At 34.3% G+C, this 24,012-nt stretch overlaps 1 protein-coding gene and 1 long non-coding RNA gene across 6 annotated transcripts; one reads left to right on the top strand and one right to left on the bottom strand.

Annotated features, from left to right (window-relative positions):
- Nucleotides 1-1,603: 1,603 nt before the first annotated feature.
- Nucleotides 1,604-9,149, bottom strand: LOC18592485 (pre-rRNA-processing protein esf1-like). 5 transcript variants are annotated; one of them, XM_088809114.1, is made up of 9 exons: nt 8,969-9,149; nt 7,326-7,894; nt 6,874-6,948; nt 5,567-5,787; nt 5,109-5,271; nt 4,754-4,882; nt 3,419-4,095; nt 2,791-3,163; nt 1,604-1,979 (listed from the first exon to the last, which is right to left on the bottom strand). In XM_088809114.1, exons 2-8 carry the CDS (start codon nt 7,857-7,859, stop codon nt 2,833-2,835), a joined length of 2,130 nt encoding a protein of 709 aa, XP_088665240.1. In that variant the 5' UTR covers nt 7,860-7,894; nt 8,969-9,149; the 3' UTR covers nt 1,604-1,979; nt 2,791-2,832. The 5 variants fall into 5 exon arrangements, with proteins under 5 accessions (XP_088665240.1, XP_088665239.1, XP_088665241.1 ...); XM_088809113.1 differs by lacking the exon at nt 1,604-1,979 and adding an exon at nt 2,104-2,384 and having other exon boundaries at nt 8,969-9,148; XM_088809115.1 differs by lacking the exon at nt 1,604-1,979 and having other exon boundaries at nt 2,616-3,163; nt 7,326-7,925; nt 8,969-9,148.
- Nucleotides 9,150-15,445: 6,296 nt separating this feature from the next.
- LOC148761147 (uncharacterized) lies at nt 15,446-17,306 on the top strand. Its single transcript, XR_016027786.1, has 3 exons — nt 15,446-15,526; nt 16,363-16,428; nt 17,170-17,306. It is a non-coding gene; the product is annotated as an uncharacterized LOC148761147 (long non-coding RNA).
- The last annotated feature ends 6,706 nt before the right edge of the window (nt 17,307-24,012 follow it).

Raw genomic sequence — 24,012 nt, 5'->3', positions numbered from 1 at the left:
ATTACCCTTAATGAAGTTACACGCTATGATGTTACACGCCATGTACAAAAAACCTGTGACAAGCCATGGTTAGCATGTTACACGTTATATACAAAAATATATGACACGCCATGTACAAAACCTGTGACAAGCCACGGCTAGCGTTTTACACGCTATGTACAAAAATATGTGACACGTCATATACAAAAATCTGTGATAAGTCATGGTTAGCATGTTACACGTTATGTACAAAAATATGTGACAAGCCATGGTTAGTTTGTTACATGTCATATATAAAAATATGTGACAAGTTATGTACAAAAACTTGTGACAAGCTATGGTTAGCTTGTTACACGTCATGTACAAAAACCTGTGACAAGTCATGGTTAACGTGTTATACACTATGTATAAAAATATGTGACACGCCATGTACAAAAACTTGTGACAAGCCGTGGTTAGCATGTTACACGCTATGTACAAAAATACGTGACAAGCCAAGTACAAAAACTTGTGACAAGCTATGGTTAGCTTGTTACACGCCATGTACAAAAACTTGTGACAAGCCATGGTTAGGTTGTTACACGTCATGTTAAAAAAAATATTATTGTTACACGTCATGTAAAAAACATGTTATATTTCATAGTTAAAAAAAGTTGTTACACGTCATGTTGAAAAAAAAAATATTATTGTTACACGTCATGTTGAAAAAATATTGTTGTTACACGACATATTCAAAAACATTTTATTACACTTTAATGCCTAAAATGTTGTTGTTGCTTACGAACAAAAACTTCAAATCCTCTCAACTTTTTTTTTTTTGACAATTTGGCACAGATTAAAGTGTTTCTAACATGTTTTCATAAATCAAAATACAAATGTTTTTTTATCTAAAACACCTACTTTGACTAAAAATTAAAAAAAATTTAAAATCTAGATTTATAAATTTCAAAATTTTGAGTTTATTGATATCTAAGTCCCGAATTGATTCAATTAAAAGTTATTTTATACATTTATGATTATTTTTACCATTTTAGTTTTATTCAAAATACTTAAAAATCGAGTTTTCCAAACAGTCACTCACTCAAACACGTCAAAACCATTGTTTGGTGTCTTGAAAGCGTAAGAAAGATAAATTTAAAAATGTGTGAAAGAAAAATCGAAAGCATAGCAGACACATGCCGAATAGAAAAATCGATAAAATTTAAGAGACTGAGATAATGAGAGAGAAATCCGAAACACAAATAAAAAAAAATGAAAAAAAATTGTAATGAAATGTTTAATTTATTTAAAATAGTTTAAAAGTATTTTCATCAAGTCATGATTAAATATGATTAACAATTAAACTTATTTTTATAGTTACTTTTAAAATATCTTTATCAAAAAAAATCATTTCTCATAATTTCCTCTCAACAATATTGCACATATATTTCACATATATTAATATATGTGTCAAAAATGATGCTTTTGATTAAATATTGCATATGCATATTTCACGTATATTAATATGGTCGGATAACACCTAATACAATTGCAAGGTAACTGATTGAATAAAGGATTATTGTCGACCAACTTAAGAGAAAAGAAAAAATGAAAAAAAAAATAAAAGTATTTTCGATGTTTCCCGTTTGCCCCCGTAACATTATTCACAGATGAACTGTTCATTTCAAATATTAATAAATTCACATACAATTATAATCAAAATTTTCAAAAAATAAAAATATTTTACCCTTACTTTTTGTCTCGCATGATGACTTTGCTGGCAGCATGATATCTGGTTAATGATATCATACCGTAAATTTTCTAGTACAATGCATTGCATTGAATACCTTATTTCTTGCTACTGAAAGATAGGACCACAGCTGAAAGTTTTAGTAAAAGAATTCAAACTCATTCTCCTAAAAGCAACTAAAAGGTGAAACAAGTTAATTCCTGTAGTGCGGAGTGGCATTTCCATCATAATTTCTGCACCAGAACCGTCACGACCTGATTTCACCTTTCAACTGCAAAAAAAGAACAAATTTAACAAGGGATTCTGTATTGTATGAGCATCTTAACTGCACAAATGAGAAACCATGCAATCTCTGCCCATTCTGGCACTTGCTGAAAGAGTAGGGGATTTCAGGATTATGAAGCAAAATTTTATTTATAAAGCTCTGGGAAAAATTTAAGCAAAATCCAAGGACATTTGCACATGTGAACTACGAACAAAATTCACAAGCAGAAGAAATAAAAGCAAATGTTCTGGTATATATTTAAGGGGAAAGAAAAAAATAGAAAGAATTCCCATATGGTGCATTTGGAGTAGCAGTGTGGAAGCAGAGGTGGGAGTAACTGCCATAAGTTTTCTTGCCCGTATTACAAATGCAAAGTAGACATGTCAACAAAACTTCAGCTTGGATTGGGGGCTGCATATATATGAACAAATGTTACACAACAGAAGCTACATCCATTAGCAAAAACATCAGAAGCTACAAAACCTCACAAATTCTTAATTTTACATTTTAACCATTTAAACATCACTTAAAATTACACAGAAAAACTTGGTTATTTTTTAGTTGAAAAGGAAAAAGGCCGAAAGGATTTCAAAGAAAATTTAGAAAAAAATCACTCCACATCGGTGCACACAAGAGTACTACTTAAATTTTCAATTCCCAAAAGATGTTATTTAGAAGCATTAGAAAATATATCGTACAAAAAAAAAAAGGTTTGACAATATGGTTAATTAAAATGACCATTGACAATCACCCCTTTATCTATGAGACTGAAAGACAAATAAGATCTGAAATGTAAAGAAAATCTTAAGTACTTAACCTAGGTCCTCAGCTTAAATGATGGGGAAGAGAATTCTTGGTTTCATTTTCTCAAAACCTTGGTCTTCTTTATTGAATGAACCTGATGCTGCTCCTGCTTTCTTCCCATGCCTGATACACTTTTCTTTGGCATCTTGCTGTCAGAGGGCAGTTGAACTTGTTTTAACTTCATCTTGACCGATCTCACCATTGAAGACAACGCATGCTTCTCCTTTGATGGCAAAATATGAGACTTCTCCTGCTCAACCTTATTCATCCCAGGATCATCCGATGGGAACTGAGAATTTGCAGACATCTTCATGTCCTCCACAGCCAATTCTTTCTGTTCACCCTTCTGCAGCTTTTTTGCTATTTGCCGAGCGTAAGTTGCACTCCTGCAAAAACCAAATTCCTATGCTTCAGCCAGGCAACACATAACAAATAAAAGACCCAGACACTCTTATAATTAAAACTCATTGCAGTTTTATCATGTTGGTAAATTGACAGATTATTTCAGACAAGAAAGGAAAGCATACACAATTTCCATATGCATTTGAGCCTTGTATGACCTGGTTCTTTTATCTTACCTCTTACATCTCTTTTGAAACAAATCTAAATTTGTTTTCTGATAATTAACAATTTTCTGTTACCTTTTGAACTGTGGGTTGGTGGGATCCAATGCATAGAGAGGCGATGTAAAGAGAGCAGAAAATCGTGGATCATCATCTACAATTGGTATTTTCTCCTCATCTAGAACTTCTTTTCCCTTTTTCCCCTTAGCCTCTTTAGGCTTCAGATTGTATCCCTTAAGACCAGTGTCAGCTCCCTTGTCATCAGTGAGTAATAACTCAAGTTCTGCTCTGCTTGCTTCAGCTTCCTTCTCCATATCTTCATGTTGCTTTCCTTCTTTCTTACTCCTCTTAAAAGAAGGCTCTTCAACAAAAAAGTCATCAGGTTCTTCTGTAGCTTCTATATCAGTCTCATGACTCTCATCCTCAGATGAATCTTTAGATTTATTTTTCTTGCTCTTCTTTTTCTCCCGTCTTTTCCTGAGATGGACCTCCCAAACTGTTTCCGCTTCCTTATCTTTCTTCTCTAAAATTCGCTTACTTATATCCTCCAGACCAGTATTGAAAGTGACTTCCATATCCTGGCCATTGTCCTCACCATCTCCATCAGAACCATCGCCAGACTGGAGTAAGGCACAGTATATATCTCTTTTTTTATTTTTCTTATCAGATTGATTCTCTGTGGTGTCTTCATTCTCATCATCATCACTTTCGCTCTCATCAGAAGCCAGAAACTCCTTTAATTCCAATTCAGCCAGCTGCATGAAAACAGATGCAGTATTAAATTAGAAAAATGTCAAGGAATTCCGAAAAAAAAAGAAGAGAAAAGCAAAGATGATATTTCCTTGTTCTTGCCAGGACTGTTTCATTGTTTTCAACATCCTCAGTATTTATTGTTTAATGACTACAATCATCATTTTGTCAAAGTAAATAAAAGAAGATAAACTAATACCGAAGGAAATCCAAAGAGCAAGAAAAGCAAGACTTTCAATACAATATAAACACAATTATCAGCCCTTATCCAACATTTTAACCTCAATGAATGAAAAAAACTGACAATCACTTGGACAACAGAACGAATAAGCATTCTTAAATCTCATATTTGGTGAAAATCCTGAAAGCACCTTTTAAAAGGACCTACAAAGCCAACAAAGAAAAAAGTAAGGCTGATTTGATGGTAATTTCATTTCATCTCCAAGGGAAATCTTGCAAGCACCTTCTATAAGGTAAATCCTAAACAAACAGAGTAAAAGAAACTACATAAAAAAACTTTAGGTGACATGTTTATTCAATTCCATCACTATGTCAGGAGAATGGAATACAAAAAACAGAAGCATACAATGTCTTAAACTGAATTTCACAGACAATAGATGAATCATTACAAAGTAGCTCACTTTACAAATTAGGCACACTAACCTGTTCAGCATTGAATTTTCGTTTTAAAATTTTCCCACGTTGAGGTTCATCTTCATCCCATGAAAGATGAATTTTACTTTGCTGCAGTGCTTGGGTATGGAAATTTAAACCCTCATAATTTGCAGGTGCCTGAGCAAAGAAGATATTCACATTTTGCAGTCATTCATAGTTTCACTTAGTTCCTAAGCTACCACATTAGTTGCCATTTAAAATAAAAATAACAATAGCATACAGAACTATTTTCTAGTTAAGTTCAATTTGCTTAGATCTCTTTCTAAAGGCAAAATATCCTGTAAAACCCTACAACTCATGCACAATACATAAGCGGGACAATGTAACGGTCAAACAGATATACCTCCGTAGCAACATCACGAGGTGAATGTTTAAATTCCATTGAATCAGGAATGAACCTCAAATCAAGCACATTTGATGACCTTTCAAACTCAGCTCCATCACAAGCTTTGTACAAGTAATCTGCTGTTGCACTCGAATCGCATTCTACTACTGCATAGTAGTATCTGGAAGGACAATAAATAATGAATATAAATAAAAAGAAAGGAACAACATCATTTCCAAACATACACATGTTCATTTGAAGAGATATAAATTACCTTGAAGCTAAACAAACCAAAGCAACCAACACCTAACGTAGAAATATAGCTTAAAAAAATATTGTCCAGATTGCACATGTCAATGTTCCAACAATTCATTGGTCAACAAGTGTCACAACAAATAATCAAAAAACGGTAAAAGAAATAAGGAGAGAAAACAGATAACATAGAAACAGTAAAAATGACAATGAAAGGTAATCACCTTAGCCTACTTCTCTCATATGCACGCAATTTCTCATTATCAATTTCATCATCACCAACTTCATCATTTTCCTCATTTTCATCATCAAACAGCCCTACTGGTCCATGAATTTCTTCCTCTTTCATACGCCGAAGTCCAAACTCGGATGGATAAACAGCCACTGACATAATTTGTCCATCTTTAGGGAGAAATGAGCTTAACATTACATACAAGTCAACAGCCTAAGTATCGAAAAGGGCATAAAATAGTCAGAAGTCAAGCTAAATTTTGGTCATTTTTGCTCACAAATTACAACCCTGTATAGCATAACTGATCATAACAAATATGAGAAGATGTAATTCATGGATATGGCTCAGCTCTATAATATCTTATACCATAAAAACTCTACTACAATTTTAAATTTCTAGATTTCACCAACAGTAAAGAATATAGACGTGAGAACTGAGAACCCATATTGAGTTCAGAAAGCAGCATAATCGATTCTTAATACAAAGGTCACAAAAGTTGCAATGCCCAAGATACTTGCATGACAACCAAAGGCTAACATATTGAGCAATCTTTTCCCCATAAAAAGTATTGCGTGCCCTTTGGTTTCGATGTTGACTCAAAAAGAACAAGGAAACACCATAATAGGAAGACAAATTCTTTTGATGGAAGTATCTTAATTGATCTAAGTTCATGGAGTTTTTTTTTTTTAAATTCTCTTTTAGTCAACTTTTTAATTGAATGAAATCAACTGAAACAGGTATCATTCATATCATGAGAAATCATATTTAAATTACAACTAATTGTAGAAAACAATTCAATATAAATATGGCATCCATTGAATGGAAATATGACATATCTTTAATTGGATCTATCCTTTGCTATACAACCTCACCCTCTCCCTCCATTGACTTCAACAATGACATGATGAATTAAATTGACGTACATTGCATATGAATGCAGGTACCATGATATACAAAAACTTATTGCATAAACAGGACAAATTGCCAAGAACATTCTTTCTGTCAGAGAAACTCTAATTTCACATGACGCTTTAGGTTTGTGGCAACCCAAAAATATACTTTTGCATTCAAATAAATAACTTGAAGGCAAAATTTTAATACCTATTAATTGGAATACTATATCAACTCAAAATATTTCATTGGCCATCACCATTTAGAGAACAATTTAAGGGTTTAATAGTGGCTAGAAACATCTATTGATTGGTGTTATATGCACAATTTGACCCATTGCACTATTATTTTGCTTTTAACAAAAAGAAGAGAAATGATATAATTCAATTGTAAACTCCAACAACATACCTTAACATGCCTCCAATCCATATTAACAACAGCAAGCCTGCGGGTTTCCTTTTCAATCATTGGGACATTTTCTTCCTGGGACGTAATCAGTAAAAACAATTTAAAAATTGCAGTAAAATCCATGAACAACAAGCACTAGTAGCGTATGACAAAGCTTTTAGAAGCTTATGAAAGAGTTGAACTTTGCAAAGTAGATATTATAAAGCTCAAAATTCTGCTTCTTCAACTCTTCAGTAACACTTTTTCACTTTTGTCCTTTTAACTAGAAAACACAAACTACTAAGATTAACACTAATATAAAAACTAAAATGAAGGTATTAAAGATCAAATAGATTCAATATCATGATTCATTTCCTTGTACCTATTTCGAAAGCAACCAAATGAACAAATTAAATGCAATAAATCAATCAATTCAAACCAAAATATCATAAACAAAGATTGGAAAACACTACCTGCATTTCTGGCTCTCCATCCTCGTAAATTATATCAATATCTTCCTCTTCAGTAGTGGAACCAGATTCTGATCCCTCCTCCTCTTCTGACTCCCCATCACTGTCCCTTTCCGAAATTTCACTGCTCTCACTCTCCTCATCAACCTCCTCGCTATCATCCCCTCCACTTAAGACATCTTTTTTTCTCTTCTCTTCTTCTTTGTCTTCGAGATGATAATAATGGCGAAGAGAGCTCTGTGAGTTTTCCTTCTTAGGCTTCCCTCGCTTATCCAAAGGAGCTGAAGATGAAGAAAATCTCTTGTCACTGAACATCCGATTAAAACGGGAGTCGATGACAACCTTCGTCTTGTGCTTTGGAACCTTCTGAAACCGAGGGTCAGAGTGCAGGGACGCAAATCGAGCATCCGTGATGATCTTGCCACTGCCACTTCCATTTTTTTTGCTGTTGCTACCTTGCGGCGAGAGTATAGAATCAGGTTTGTTCTTGTTCCTTGTCTTACTCTTGGCCTTCTGGCCTTTGTTTTTAGATCCCATGGATAATTCTATTTCTAGGGTTGCTCCACTCACTGCTGCTCTACAAATAAAGGATTTAAATAAAAACTTTAAAAAAAAAAAAATCAGATATGATTGCCCCCAGACCCAAACATAACATTATATCCATAGCTTAATTCAGAAAAAAGCTTAACATAACTTAATTCCCTTCCAAGTTTCAATCAAGAAAAAGAATCATCAGGTGGCATTTAAGTAGTTGAAGTGGGGAACCAAGACACCTCACCTGAGGAAAATGCAAGACTAGGACCGGAACAAGCCGAAACGAAAAGAAACGAAGAATAAATTCCTCTTCTGAAAATGTAACAGAATTCTGACTTGACTATAAAATTTAAACAAATGCAATCTTCTAATTCACGAAAGAGTATGTCTAGCTCTACCGATATACAATCAACGGCTAACCTTCTGCTTAGTAATTCCCCCACTTCCCTCTTTTCAATCTCTTTAAAACGTTGTCGATATACCCAACAACCGCATGAATACTTTCAGTGCTAAAATTCACACACATGCAACATTAATTCAAACCAAAATCTCAGTTTAGGGTGTTCATAAAGATTGCAGTAAAGCACAACGCGCAAAATGCTGCAGATTTGGCACTTCCTTTCACAATAAATACTGAAAATGCATATTACTGTTTCTAAATTCTTGTACATTAAATTTTTTTGATTAAACTATTTACATTCACTAACAGTATAGTTAGAATTCACAACTGATCAGCCAGCTCAAAACAACCACGCAGTCTTAACCCAAAACTTTTAACTATATCTTAATCTCGTATAACTGATAGAAAATTGTCAAAATGCTCAAAGATCACTAGTTTGCTCTCCTGATATCCCCAAAGAATAACTCTAAACAATCAATCAATCAATCAATTGACAAATGCATTTAATATTGCCTGCGAACAAAAGGAGCAAGAACAACAACTACCCATCTAACATCCGCCTTCGGAAAAGGAATTTTCAAATAAACAACGATTAACTCAATCAGATAACTATCATCAAATTAATTTATAAAGATGAACTTTCCTTTGAACCTTTAAATATAAACGAAAAATACAGAGAAATAATAAGGAGAAAATAAACAAGGGGACCTACCGGATCGGCAACCTTCAATGGCAAAGAAGTTGAACAGAAGAACGGACCGGTCGGCCTCTAGGGCTTTGTTTCTTTACCTTTTTCCTTTTTCTCCGCTGTTGTTCAATGAAAACCGAGTGGGTCGGATCCTGATGCAGCTCAAAGAAAAGGAAGGGGTGGCCACCTATTCGGCCTGTATTCAGCGATATTTAGTTTTCATACGCCCAGGTCTCAAAACAAGAACCACATGGACCTCAAGTGGGTTTGACAAATAAAAATAAATAATTTAATATTAACACAACGTAAAATAAAAATATTACATTACTACACTTGAATATTGTCATGATGATTTTAATAACCAATTGGAACATTTAGAAAATAATGTGTTAAAAAATATTCTACATTATTAAAAAAACTTAAATATTTTATAATTCTATTCAATGAAATTCTTATATTTTTATTTTGAATCAAATTAACTCTTAACTCTAATAGTTGATAGTCAAAATACCGTTTTTCAATTTTTATATTAACGTGGTGCTAACATGAATGATGAAAATATCACATGATCATATCACAGTATCATATTAGTGTATTATATCATTATTTATTATGACATATCAACATGTCGCATCAAACATTACGTGATTTAAAATGAAAACTAATATTTTGACTAATAATAATTAATTAACTATTAATCATAATGATGTATTTAGCTCGAAATAAAAGTATATTGATTGAAAGTAATAAAAAGAATAAGAATCTGTTTGTTTTGGTTAAAAATGTTTTCTAGAAACAATTTTCAGCATTCAATGGTATTTGGTAACCTAAAAACATTTTCACTTTATAAAAGATTTTACGAGTCAATGGAAAAAAGGCATGTTGACCTCGGAAATTGTTTTACATCTTCAAGCAACGTAAAACAATTTCCTCCCAATTGAAAAAATAAAAGCTTCTTGCCCTAAGTCCCTTCTTTACCATTTTTTCCTTCACCCTCGACTTCTTCCATTGGTGATGTGATTAGCAACTTTTTTCTTCTCTCAATAGCCAAGTATGTTCTGTTTTCCTTCCTCCTTCAGTTCTGGAAATAAATCTCTCATTTCTTTACTCTTTTTCTTATATAATCAAATTTATCTATATATCTTTTTCAAAAGCCAATTCATGAAGCGTAAAGTGGTTGGTGCCGGTGGGGTGTGTTGGTGTGGTTCACCTTGAAAAGATGGACAAACAAATTTGAAGTTAAAGCCTGACCGAGTGATGCACTCAACTGAGGACTCCAGGGAAATAGGAAAAATTGGAAAAGGAAAAAGGTCGGCTATTATATTGCCTAATGAAATTTAAAAGAAGAAAAAAAACAAGTGTAATGCAAAATTTGGGTTGTTATCTTTTTGGTGTGACGGCCCGTCTGAGAAATAAAACTTCTAACTGGTTTCATTGAATTTTGGACATATTATGACTCTACCGTCTACGCATATATGTTAATATTATCTAAAAAACTAGGATGATACCCGTAGCTACGCTATGGAAAATGTCATAAGAAATATAGATTATGTTGTATTAGATTTCAATTTGATACATTCAAAAGATAAATTGTTTGTAGAGAAAAAGATAAATTGATATTAACTGCAAATAGTTATTTGTTTTGATTTCAATCATTAGAAAGTTGGTAAAGGATAAATTTATTTTAGTAGCATATATAGTATTAACAGTTTCTTAAGTAAAAAAGACAATAAAATAATCGAAAGGAAACACCATAAACAAATCAAATTGTCAAAAAAAATGTTCCTATTTTTATCAAACAAAATGATCACACTATTAGACGATTGTGAGATATGTTTTTTTCTCATTTGTTTGGTTTTTGTTATTGTGCTACTTCTGCTAGACCTGTTGTATACGAAAAGATAAAATTTGTTTAGCATCTAATTTTGATAGGCTTTTAAGTTGAATTAATAAAAGATTTGTAAAGTAATGTAATTAACATACATGATTTTTTATTTTTCGCTGGTGGTTCTTCTAGCATTAAGTCCTCCGTTGTTAAGATAGAAGTAATATTTCTAATCATACCTTTTTTTGCCACAACAGTAGCAGAATCTGAATCGCTAGGCAAAACAATTAAGGTAGATATCATGTTATGATTTACATCTTTAATTTACTAATTTATGAAAAGTTATACATCTTTAATATTTATAACGCGCAAGAAATCATACTATCCACGCCAACACAACAGCCATAGACTAACACATAAAAATAGCTCAAAATCAAAGAGATGTAATCATCAAAATAACTGCATTCCATCTATGAAGAAAACAAAAGTAAAAAGCAGTTTCTAACTCAAAACTACATCTCTGGCCATCTTTAATTCTAGTATTATAAATTACTTTTTCCTTTTTCTTCTATTTATAAATTATTTCTATTGTTTTATACATGTTAGTACTGCAAGTTTCTTAGTTTCATTCCTTCGCCACTGTTTGCTGAGTTAACAGAGGAAGAACTTAAGAAGGTTGCAAGGGAAGAGATAATCAAAATAGTGGGATCTTTTTTTTTATTATTCTCATTTTATAGTGGTACTAAGAAGTTATTTATTATGAGAGAATACAACCATGTCAAGTGTCTACACAATGTCCAAGATAAGTTGGAATCACATGTATTCTTAACTGTTTCTTTGTTAGTACTTAGAATTTGCAAATTGATAGTATTACTAAAAAGTTCAGAATTATTACTTTTTCAAGTATAATTATAATTTTACCATTAAGTTTTAATTACGAAGGCTCTTCTTTGACATGATTAAGCTGGAAGATTACTATAGACTAACACATAAATATAGCTGAAAATCAAGGAGATCTAATCATCAAAATAACTGCATTCCATCTATGAAGAAAATAAAAGTAAAAGGCCAACGAGGATTGGAAGCTAAGTGATTAAGAATTATACCTACCAAAAACTAAAGGAAGCTATAACAGAAATCAGTTGGGTGAAGGAAAAGCCTGCGAAAAAGAGAGCATTGGCCTTAAAAGTGTAATGTTTTTAAATCTCACATAAAGAATTTATAAGAAAACACAATTTATTCTTGCCAAATGAAGTAATTTTTAAATAAAATCTTTTGAGTAGTAATTTATTCAATCAAGAACTCACAAATTATCATAACAAATTCAAAACATATATTTTATGTGAAAAAAGCTAGGAAGATATCTTTTCATTTAAACATGCATAAAATACCTTAACATTAATATTATATTCTTCATACATAGAGATAAATAAAACGAATAAGGGATTAATTTTTTAGATGCTAACTCAAACCATTTAACTAATTGAAAGTCTTACTATTTATGGTGTATGTCAAAGGCTAGTGTCGAAATCCCATTTTTATATAAATATTAACTTTTTTTTAGAGGTGGAGGTGGGAGGGCATATAATTAAAGAACAATTGACTCTTTACTCAGCTAACAATTACAGGTAATTGCAAAAGAAAAAGTATATAAACTGCAGATAAAGTGAAAGCTAGCTAGCACAAAACATCATCCACACAAAACTATTTTCAATTAAACTAATCTTATTATATAAAATAACAATCAATATTCAAGTTTAACCTAATCAAAACAATAAGATATCAAATAATGTAATGGTCATCCAATAATTGGTCAATTGAAGCCAATCGCAACAACATGAAGAGAGAGCTACTTTTATATATAGTAATATATTTTCTATTGTATAACCTTCAATAAACAATATTAAACAATCTAATCTATCTCGCGTAGTTATCGAAAGTAGCAAAATCATGCATAAAGCAAACAATGAAGCAAAACATCCCATACAAATTTGTGTATAGATAAGAAACAAATAATAAACGATACCCAATTGTAAATATTCAAATAATCTATGCACACAACTAAAAAACCCTTAACAGTAGCTTGAATAACCTGTACAAATAAAAAGAACATTATAACAATGAAACATAAATTTGAAAATATTTACAGTAGCTTTAAGAATAACAAAAACATATAAAATCAAAAAAGAATGCCATATATTAAACATAGAAATGCTAAAAATTGCAAAAGAATTCTAAAACAAATAATATCATAGCTTTTCAAAAAAAAATATCATACAAATAATAAACTGAAAATCCTAAACAAAAAAATATCAAAATGTGCCTCATTTACAACATATGAAAACAAAACATATGAGAACATAAATAAATCAAATCAACCAAATCCTAAACCGAAAATCATAAACAAATAAATACTAACTTAAACCCCATTTTTAACACACACAAAAAAAAAATAAAACAAAAAAAATAAAAATAAAAAACTGTAAACATATCGATACAGATTGTAAACCCAAACCACTAAACCAAGAATAACAAAATAAATCAGAGTAAAAAATAATAATATGACTGTACAATAAAGACAAAAACAAAATAGAGTACTAAAAACTCAGAACCTGAGTACTACTACTATTTCAATAACTATAAACATATCAATACAAATCATAAACCCAAACCACTAAACCAAGAATAACAAAATAAATCAAAGTAAAAAACAAAAATACCATGATCTATACAATAAGTGCAAAGAACAAAACAAAGTACCAAAAAAAATAAAAAAAATAAAAGAATAATGGGTTTCGTGCATGCCCAAAACAGACAAGGCATGTATTTGAGTTTAATTGACAAACTTAAATAAATAAGTGCAACTCCCACCTCATAATTCTTTGCAATTGGTCCTACAAAATTATTGAACTGAATTTCGTAAATAGACTAACAAATAAAAATAGCTTAAAAATAAAAGAGATCTAATTATCACATTACGAACTTTTTATCATCTTGCAATAAGCTCATTTAAGCCCACCCTTAGAACTAATGCTATTCTATATGTGCTCAGCTTTGTGTAAAACGTGATCCTATTTTGAAATTTGAGATTTTCTTTGTTTTATTATAACTATACAATGATAATCCTCAACTTTTATTTTAGTGATAACTTCCTAGAAAGTGTTATGGCTTGCTTGTACTACATTTATTACTTGCAACTAATAATGGGCAATCACATGCCTGACTTACATCAAATCATTTGTGATTCAAGTCAACAGTTTCTGTAAAGCCCGAACTTATAAAATACTATTCATGACATACATGTGATGATAGCATGATTGCATGCTAGGAGAGTCCCGAAAAATTTACAAAAGTCGGTATTGTACCTAGAGGTACAACAAAGTTTATTTAATCCTCGAACTAGATCAAATAGGAATTTTAAGGTGAGATTAAGAGTTTCACAGTTTATGGATGACTTAAAATGGTAATTTGGAGTTTGAGGATCAATTTGGAGTCAAATCGGAATTTTCACTAACTAGGGGCAAAATGGTCATTTGCCACCTGAAGACAAAATGAGAATTTTAGAAAAGATTTTTTTGACCCCATTTGACTTATTGGAGTACAATTTGACTTATTGAAGTATGATTTGAGGTTTAGAAGTGAAAAATTTTAATTTCGGTATAATTTGGAGTATAGGGGTAAAATGGTAATTTTGCCACCTTAGGGGCAAAATTGTAATTTTCCACCACCAGGATATTTTTTCCAGCACATGGTCTTCCTTTGTCTTCATCTTTGACCCTTGACTAAACATGTGGTGGAGATAAAATGTTTAAATTTTTAAAATTTTAAAAACGGGCCAATGACATGATGCCATGTGTCATGCCTTTATTAATTTATTATTTTCCTTTTTAAAAGGCACAAAATCAGCCCATCTTCCACTCCATGGCTGGCCAAACCAGCAAGAAGAGAGAGAAAACAAAAACAAAACCCTAGAGAGAGAAAATCAAAGAAAAAGTGTGAATTTTCAAGGAAATTAAGTGAAAAAGGTGAGTTTTTTCTATTAAGTTTGAGTTTTCTTATTCCCAAGCATTTCTCTTTATTTTCCATGATTAAATTACATGTTTTCATGATGAATTCAATTCTGAAAAAATGGGTTAGGAGAGAGAAAGTTGTTGGATTTATTTGATTTTAATTTATGTTAGTGTTTTTAGTTAGTTTAGCATATTTAGAAACAAAACAACAAGAAAAGAATTTATTTTCTCCCCCAACCATTAATGGCTGAATTTACCATGTAGTGAGTGAGGATGAGTTTGATTTTATTCTAGGAGAATTGGTTAAGGAATGATGAATTATGAGCCTAGAAAAATAATGGAAATTTTCGGAGCAAAAATACGAATTTTTACCCACTAGGGGTATTTTCGTAATTTGCTATTGGGACTGATAATTTGCACCACACTGAGGGACATTAAGTTAATTTGGGTGCAATTGAGGTATAGAAACTGAAAAGAATTAAATTGGAGTTTAAACGGACCCGTTAGGAATTTAATCGGGTGATAAGATGAATTAGGCCAATACCGGGTTTAGATAGTTACCAGTGCATTTTTGTATTCCATATCATGCATTGGTAATCTAAATTAGTTTAATTTTGATTTAGTACCAACTTGGTGAAACTCTCGATTTTGTATTGTGTCAAGGTGGTGAGTCCTCCGATAAAAGCAAGAAAATTGCATCCGAGGACCAGTAGACAGAGTGCTTCGAAAGTCTGCATTCTAGACATAGTGAGTAAACTTACTGTCATTTTAATTATCTAGGGTGGTTTTTAGATGCTTTCATGAATTCTATGGAAAAAGGAATTTAAAAAGATAAATTTTCATGTTTTATGAATAAATGAGTTTCAATGAAATTAAATTATAAATTGTTTTGAAATTAATAGTGATTTTGAAAAATAGAGTACACGGAGACTGTTAATTGTGGCAATTTGATTGTTTAAATTAACTGACTTATGATAAATTGAGCATGATTGGCTAGTTGGCAATTGTATTGAAATGCGAATTGTTTGGTTACCTTGAAAAACTACGAATTAAAAAAATTGCCATATCATGTTATTGAGTTTTATTATATGGTGGATTATATATTAATTAATCACTGCAGTAGGGGGTTTCTGTGGACCAGCTTTTTAGAGGGGTACGGTAAACCCCATTATATTCTTACCTCGAACGGAGAGGCGCGTAGGGTATCTCCTGGGGTAAAGTTTAGGGTTCACTTCACGCTAAACCACCACGTAAGGGGGAACTCAGCTAACGCCAAGGAACGGCTATGTTTTTAAAACAAAAACATGATTTATGTGAAATGTGAATTTTAATAGCCTTGGCGATCTCGGTAGGATGCCTCGGCCAAGGTGTCCCCGAGAATGGATTTATGGCACAAGCCTAGATTTTTATGAGATTCATAAGCCTCTTTACGTGTTTTGAACAAAATGTGTTCTAATGCTATAACCTAGTTTATGATGATTTACTTTATTGTCTCCATGTACTCAACTCTAGATGTTTATGATGATGTTTGTTTACTCATTGGGATTTTATAATCTCACCACCCTCATTTTCACCCATTTCAGGTTCAATATAGACTGTAGATAGCTGATCTCATCGAGGACTACAGTGGGATCTGCATTTTCCAAACCGTAGGTTCACAGTCCTCTTTACTTTTGTTTATTCGGGGGCACTCTTGTTATTGTAAATTAAATTAAATATTTTGGCTTACTGTATTTAAGTATGTATAAATTTATTTAGCTTTTACGTTATAAAAATTATTCACGTATAACTCTATAAATATTGTTTTATAAGAAAATAGAATATTTTACTTAATATTTCTTTTATTTTCTTATTATATTCAAATAACCATAATTTCATTTTAAATGAAGATTTTAGACTTTTAAACTCATTTTGAATATGAATTGTGTGTTTTGTACTTGTATATTACGTTTTAGCCAGTTTTAAAATTTTTGAGAAAAATGACCAAAATACCCTTGTGAGACGAAAAATTAATATTTTATTTGTTTAAAGTTGGAAACAGCTTAAAATATTTTAGAACACGATATTTGACAATGGTTGCTCACAAGGGAACAAAGAAACTGATAGTAAAGCCTTACGGGGTTTCGGGTTGACATTTCGGGCAATAAGTGTCTACCGGGACACCGCGACGATTGTCACGGGCTCGAGGGGAGTACCGGGTCGTGACAATTCGATTGGTATCAGAGCTTTTGGTTTTCAAGATCAAAGTTTTTAGTTTTAAAGTTGTTTTAAAAATTTACAATATCAGTGTGGCCCCGGATTAAGTTAAGTTAGGTTAGATTGAATAGAATGCATGCATTTGCATATAGAGCCTAAGGTTACCTAAACTTGCTCGTATTTTTTTTTTATAGATTATAATGCCTCCTCGACGCGGACGCCCACCTCTCACTAGATCGGTTGGGAGGGGAAGAGGTCGTTCCCAACGTCATCAGCCAGATACAGTAGAGGAGGAATCAGCTGCATCTACCATTCGGGCAGCACCTGCTGCTGAGCAGGCCGATAGTCCTCCACATCCTTCATCTCCTCAGCCACCTACTGGTATTCCCGCCATGCCTACTGAGGCAGCACAGGCATTGGTAGCTTTCTTTGCAGCAATAGCTGGTCAAGCTCAAACTGCTCAAGTTCCACCTGTAGTGCCTCAAGCTACTCCTTTAGTTCCACCACCAATACAGGATGTATCCATTTCCAAGAAGCTGAAGGAGGCTAGGCAATTGGGTTGTGTATCTTTCACTGGTGAGTTGGATGCCACTGTGGCAAAGGACTGGATTAATCAGGTGTCCGAGACTCTCTCTGATATGGGATTAGATGATGACATGAAGCTGATGGTGGCTACGAGATTATTAGAGAAGAGGGCTCGTACTTGGTGGAATTCGGTGAAGTCCCGTTCCGCTACTCCTCAGACATGGTCCGATTTTCTCAGGGAATTCGATGGTCAGTATTTCACTTATTTCCTTCAAAAAGAAAAGAAGAGAGAATTTTTGAGTTTGAAACAGGAAAATCTAACTGTAGAGGAGTACGAGACTCGTTTTAATGAGTTGATGTTATATGTGTCGGATCTGGTGAAATCTGAGCAAGATCAGGCCAGCTATTTCGAGGAAGGGCTCCGTAATGAGATCAGAGAGCGAATGACAGTGATTGGTAGGGAGCCACATAAGGAGGTGGTACAGATGGCTTTACGGGCTGAGAAGCTAGCAACTGAGAATAGAAGGATTCGGACTGAGTTTGCAAAAAGGAGGAATCTTGGTATGTCTTCTAGTCAGTCAATAAAAAGAGGCAAGGACTCAGCGACTTCAGGGAGCACTACTTCTGTTTCCGTGACATCTCCTCGACTTCCATTTCCACCATCACAGCAGAGACCTTCGAGGTTTAGCAGATCTGCTATGACTGGTTCTGGGAAGAGTCTTGGAGGTTCTGACAGATGCAGAAATTGTGAGAATTATCATAGTGGGCTATGTAGAGGGCCAACAAGATGTTTCCAATGTGGACAGACGGGTCACATTAGGAGTAATTGCCCACAGTTAGGACGAGCCACCGTAGCTGCATCATCTCCACCAGCTCGCACAGATATACAGAGGAGAGATTCTTTTGGGTACCACCAAGACAAGGAGTAGCCATACGGTCTGGTGTGGAGAGTAATACCCCGTCACATCCACCTTCGATACCACAGACTCGTACCGCGACAAGAGTTTTTGCTGTGACAGAAGATGAGGCACGAGTCCGACCTGGAGCAGTGACAGGTACTATGTCTTTATTTGATAAAGATGCTTATGTTTTGATAGATTCTGGCTCAGATAGATCTTATGTGAGTACGACATTTGCATCAATTACTGATAGAAACCCGTCACCATTAGAGGAAGAAATTGTAGTGCATACCCCTCTAGGAGAACAGTTGATTAGAAATACTTGTTATAGAGACTGTGGGGTAAGGGTAGGTGAGGAAGAATTTATGGGTGACTTAATTCCTCTAGAGATCTTGGATTTTGATTTAATATTAGGTATGGACTGGTTAACTGCACATCGGGCGAACGTGGATTGTTTCCGAAAAGAAGTTGTTCTTCGGAATTCGGAGGGAGCAGAGATTGTGTTTGTAGGGGAACGTCGAGTATTACCATCTTGTGTAATCTCGGCCATCAAAGCTTCAAAATTAGTGCAAAAAGGGTATCCGACTTATTTGACATACGTGATCGATACTTCAAAGGGGGAACCTAAGTTAGAGGATGTCCCAATAGTAAGTGAGTTTCCTGATGTATTTCCTGATGATTTACCGGGAATACCTCCTAATCGAGAGCTTGAGTTCCCTATTGATTTACTTTCGGGTACCGCACCTATTTCTATTCCTCCATATAGAATGGCTCCAGCAGAGTTGAAGGAACTGAAAGCCCATTTGCAAGATTTGGTGGATAAAGGTTTCATTCGCCCTAGCATTTCTCCTTGGGGAGCACCAGTCCTATTTGTAAAGAAGAAGGATGGCACTCTTCGATTGTGTATCGATTACCGTCAGCTGAACCGAGTGACCATCAAGAATAAATACCCTTTTACCCCGGATAGATGATCTTTTTGATCAATTACGAGGTGCTATGGTATTCTCTAAGATTGATTTGAGATTTGGGTACTATCAGTTGAGGATTAAGGAGCAGGATGTACCTAAGACTGCCTTCAGGACGCGTTATGGGCATTATGAGTTTCTGGTGATGCCGTTTGGTTTGACTAATGCCCCGGCAGTTTTTATGGATCTTATGAACAGGGTGTTCCATCCATACTTGGATAAGTTTGTGATAGTATTCATCGATGACATCTTGGTTTATTCGAAGAATGATGATGAACATGCTGCCCATTTGCGCATTGTGTTGCAAACTTTGCGCGAGAGACAACTCTATGCCAAGTTCTCTAAATGTGAATTCTGGTTGAAGGAAGTGGTTTTCTTAGGACATGTGGTGTCCGGAGCTGGAATTTATGTCGATCCCAAGAAGATTGAGGCAATCTTGCAATGGGAGCAACCGAGAACGGTAACTGAGATTCGTAGTTTCCTTGGCTTAACCGGTTATTACCGGAGATTTGTTCAGGGATTTTCTTTGATAGCAGCTCCTCTGACTCGTTTGACTCGTAAAGGAGTTAAGTATGAGTGTGATGATGTTTGTGAGAATCGATTTCAGGAGCTAAAGAACCGGTTAACCTTCGCTCCCGTTTTAACACTTCCTGTTAGTGGAAAAGAATTTGTGGTATACAGCGATGCATCTAAGTTGGGATTAGGATGTGTGTTGATGCAGGATGAGAAAGTAATAGCTTATGCTTCCCGACAGTTGAAGAAGCACGAGACGAATTACCCTACTCATGACTTGGAGTTAGCAGCAGTAGTATTCGCATTGAAGATTTAGAGACATTATTTATATGGTGAGCGTTGTCGGATTTTTTCTGATCATAAAAGTTTGAAATATTTGCTCACCCAGAAAGAGCTTAACTTGAGACAGAGACGATGGTTGGAGTTGATTAAGGATTATGACTTAGTGATTGATTATCATCCGGGAAAAGCAAATGTTGTAGCGGATGCTTTAAGTCGTAAATCCTCATCGTCGTTAGCAACACTTCGGAGTTCTTATTTTCCGATGTTACTTGAGATGAAATCTCTAGGGATTTAGTTGAATAATGGTGAGGATGGAACCCTACTTGCTAGTTTCGTCGTGAGACCTTCATTGTTGAATCAGATCAGAGAATTGCAGAAATCTGATGATTGGTTGAAACAGGAAGTTCAAAAGCTGCAAGATGGAGAAGCTAGTGAGTTTAGACTCAGCGATGATGGTACTTTGATGCTTAGAGACCGAATTTGTGTCCCTAAGGATGATCAGTTGAGACGAGCTATTTTGGAGGAAGTTCATTCTTCCGCCTACGCTTTACATCCCGGAAGCACCAAGATGTATCGAACTATTAAAGAAAGTTATTGGTGGCCGGGTATGAAACGAGACATAGCAGAGTTTGTAGCGAAATGTCTCACATGGCAACAGATCAAGGCGGAGCATCAAAAACCGTCAGGTACTCTTCAACCTTTACCGATTCCTGAATGGAAGTGGGAACATGTGACTATGGACTTTGTATTGGGTTTGCCGCGGACACAAAGTGGGAAGGATGCTATTTGAGTGATTGTGGATAGATTGACTAAGTCCGCCCATTTCTTGGCTATCCATAGCACGTATTCTATTGAGAGGCTGGCAAGACTTTATATAGATGAGATTGTGAGATTACACGGAGTCCCAATTTCTATTGTGTCAGATTGAGACCCTCGATTTACTTCTCGATTTTGGCCAAAATTTCAGGAAGCTCTTGGAACTAAATTGAGATTTAGTACTGCCTTTCATCCACAGACAGATGGTCAATCTGAGAGAACTATTCAGACCTTGGAGGATATGTTACGGGCTTGTGTCATTGACTTTATCGGGAGTTGGGACAGACACTTGCCATTGGTGGAGTTTGCTTATAATAACAGTTTTCAGTCTAGTATTGGGATGGCACCATACGAGGCTTTGTATGGAAGGAAATGCCGAACTCCGCTCTGTTGGGATGAAGTAGGTGAGAGGAAATTGGTGAATGTGGAATTGATTGATTTGACAAACGATAAGGTCAAAGTTATCCGAGAGCGATTAAAGACAGCTCAAGATAGGCAGAAGAATTATTCGGATAAACGAAGGAAAGATTTGGAGTTTGAAGTCGACGATAAAGTTTTTCTTAAGGTTTCTCCTCGGAAAGGTAATAATTTGAAATTTTCAAGTATTAAATCTTATTTGATTATACTATTGTGATAATTTGTGGTATTTATTTGATGATGAAAGGTGTGATTCGATTCGCGAAGAGGGGAAAGCTCAATCCAAGATACATTGGACCTTTTCGTATCATTGAAAGGATTGGGCCAGTGGCTTACAGACTTGAATTACCCCCAGAGTTAGATCGAATTCATAATGTCTTCCATGTCTCGATGTTGAAAAAGTATGTTCCCGATCCCTCTCATATTTTAGAGACACCTCCCATTGAGTTGCATGAGGATTTGAAGTTCGAGGTGCAGCCTGTTCGTATTCTAGATTGAAAGGATCGAGTGCTAAGGAACAAGAGCATTCCAATGCTGAAAGTATTGTGGAAGAATGCTCGAATGGAGGAGATGACGTGGGAAGTCGAGAGCCAGATGAGAAACCAATATCCACATCTTTTATTCGAATCAGGTAAGTGAAATTTTGAGGTCAAAATTTTATTTTAAGGGGGGTAGTGCTGTAAAGCCCGACCTTATAAAATACTATTCATGACATACATGTGATGATAGCATGATTGCATGCTAGGAGAGTCTCGAAAAATTTACAAAAGTCGATATTGTACCTAGAGGTACAACAAAGTTTATTTAATCCTCGAACTAGATCAAATAGGAATTTTAAGGTGAGATTAAGAGTTTCACAGTTTATGGATGACTTAAAATGGTAATTTGGAGTTTTAAATAACCATAATTTCGTTTTAAATGAAGATTTTAGACTTTTAAACTCATTTCGAATATGAATTGTGTGTTTTGTACTTGTATATTACGTTTTAGCCAGTTTTAAAATTTTTGAGAAAAATGACCAAAATACCTTTATGAGACGAAAAATTAATATTTTATTTGTTTAAAGTTGGAAACAGCTTAAAATATTTTAGAACACGATATTTGACAATGGTTGCTCACAAGGGAACAAAGAAACTGATAGTAAAGCCTTGCGAGGTTTCGGGTTGACATTCCGGGCAATAAGTGTCTAACGGGACACCGCGGCGATTGTCACGGGCTCGAGGGGAGTATCGGGTCGTGACAGTTTCTAACTTAAAACTACATCTCTGGCCATCTTTAATTTTGGTATTAGAAATAGCTTTTTCCTTTTTCTTCTATTTAGAAGTTATTTCCATTGCTTTATGCATAGAAGACCGAATTTCCCCATAACCATTTTAGATTTTTTTCTTGAATCCCCCATTTACAATTACTTTGTGCTAAAAGTTGAACCGATAAAGCTAACAACTTAAGCATCTTGTTATTCTAATTTTCCTACCTCTACATTCAAATGCAATCAGCTATAATAATAATAATAATAATAATAATAATCATAATAATAATAAACAGCTTTAGAGTTTTGAAGAGATCAAAGAAGATTGAACCAAGTTCATTATTCCACCACAACAATAAAACCAACTTAAATTATTGCCCTAATCCAACTCTAGTACCATATCATTATAGCATCACCTCCATTTTTTAGGCTCTGAGGCCGAATAACACTATCAAATATAGTACATTACTACACTAATAAACTCAACCGTTTAGTTCAGAACGATAAACTGCCGATTCACAAACACAATCATCTAGGATAAAACTGACGCATTGTAGAATTGATTTACTACATGCAAATCTTTTTCTTTTTTCAAGAATTTTTGGAATGTGATTTACTAAAATAAGCTTAAACCAACAACAAACAACAAAATCAAATTTCAAATCAAATCCAATAATCAAAATTGAAAAAAAGAGATAAAAATTGAAGTATGTAAAAAAGAATAACAAATAAAATTTACTTGCGGTAGCAGAAGAGATGCCAGTGGATTGTAACTGATCAACAACTTTATTAGCTTCTTTAGCATTCGCTGCTGCACATAGAATTTTGAACAAAAAAATTAATATATAAAAACCAAAAAGATCGGTTTTAACGGTGGTGATTAAAGGGCGTTTACTTTGAAGGAGATCCAGGTAAAGGTCGGGTGTGTTTTGGAACAACCAGGGTTTGCATTTATTGAATTCAGAACTGAATTCGCAATACTCAGCTGACAATCCGCAGACTTGACAGTAAGCCAAGGGTTTTCCCCTTCCAATCTTTTTTTAAGGGTAAGGGCGGAGCTCTGAAAAAGATCTTTGAAGGAAAAGCCTGCGAAAAAGAGAGAATTGGCCTGAGTGAATAAGCCAGACAATGGAAAAAGAGAGAGAAATGAGGTATTATCGGAGGAAAGAGAGTCCCGCACGATAGGGGAGGAAACAAAAGATGACCGGCTGGCAGAAGAGAGGCTAACGATAATTGGGAGGCTGATCGTCAAAAGCAAAGATAACAAAACAACAAAATGAGTAGGGATGTCAACGGGGCACTCTACCCGGTTACACCGGGTAAGGGTACTCCATAAAAGGGTTCGGGTAGAGTTTGGGTAGTGATTTCACT

This window comes from Theobroma cacao, chromosome 8 (assembly GCF_053813885.1).
Source record: "Theobroma cacao isolate CCN51 chromosome 8, ASM5381388v1, whole genome shotgun sequence".
Lineage (NCBI taxonomy): Eukaryota > Viridiplantae > Streptophyta > Magnoliopsida > Malvales > Malvaceae > Theobroma > Theobroma cacao.
Note: the sequence above shows the minus strand (reverse complement) of the source record. Positions and strands in the feature narration are given on the sequence as shown.

Bases quoted from the DNA above. Each gene is read 5' to 3' on its own strand.
- LOC18592485 (XM_088809114.1), bottom strand. From the start codon at position 7,859: ATGGGATCTAAAAACAAAGGCCAGAAGGCCAAGAGTAAGACAAGGAAC. The intron at 5,272-5,566 runs GTGATTACCTTT...TTGTCCTTCCAG, and splicing joins TATGAGAGAAGTAGGCTAAG to ATACTACTATGCAGTAGTAG. The intron at 3,164-3,418 runs GTAACAGAAAAT...TGGTTTTTGCAG, and splicing joins ACCAACCCACAGTTCAAAAG to GAGTGCAACTTACGCTCGGC.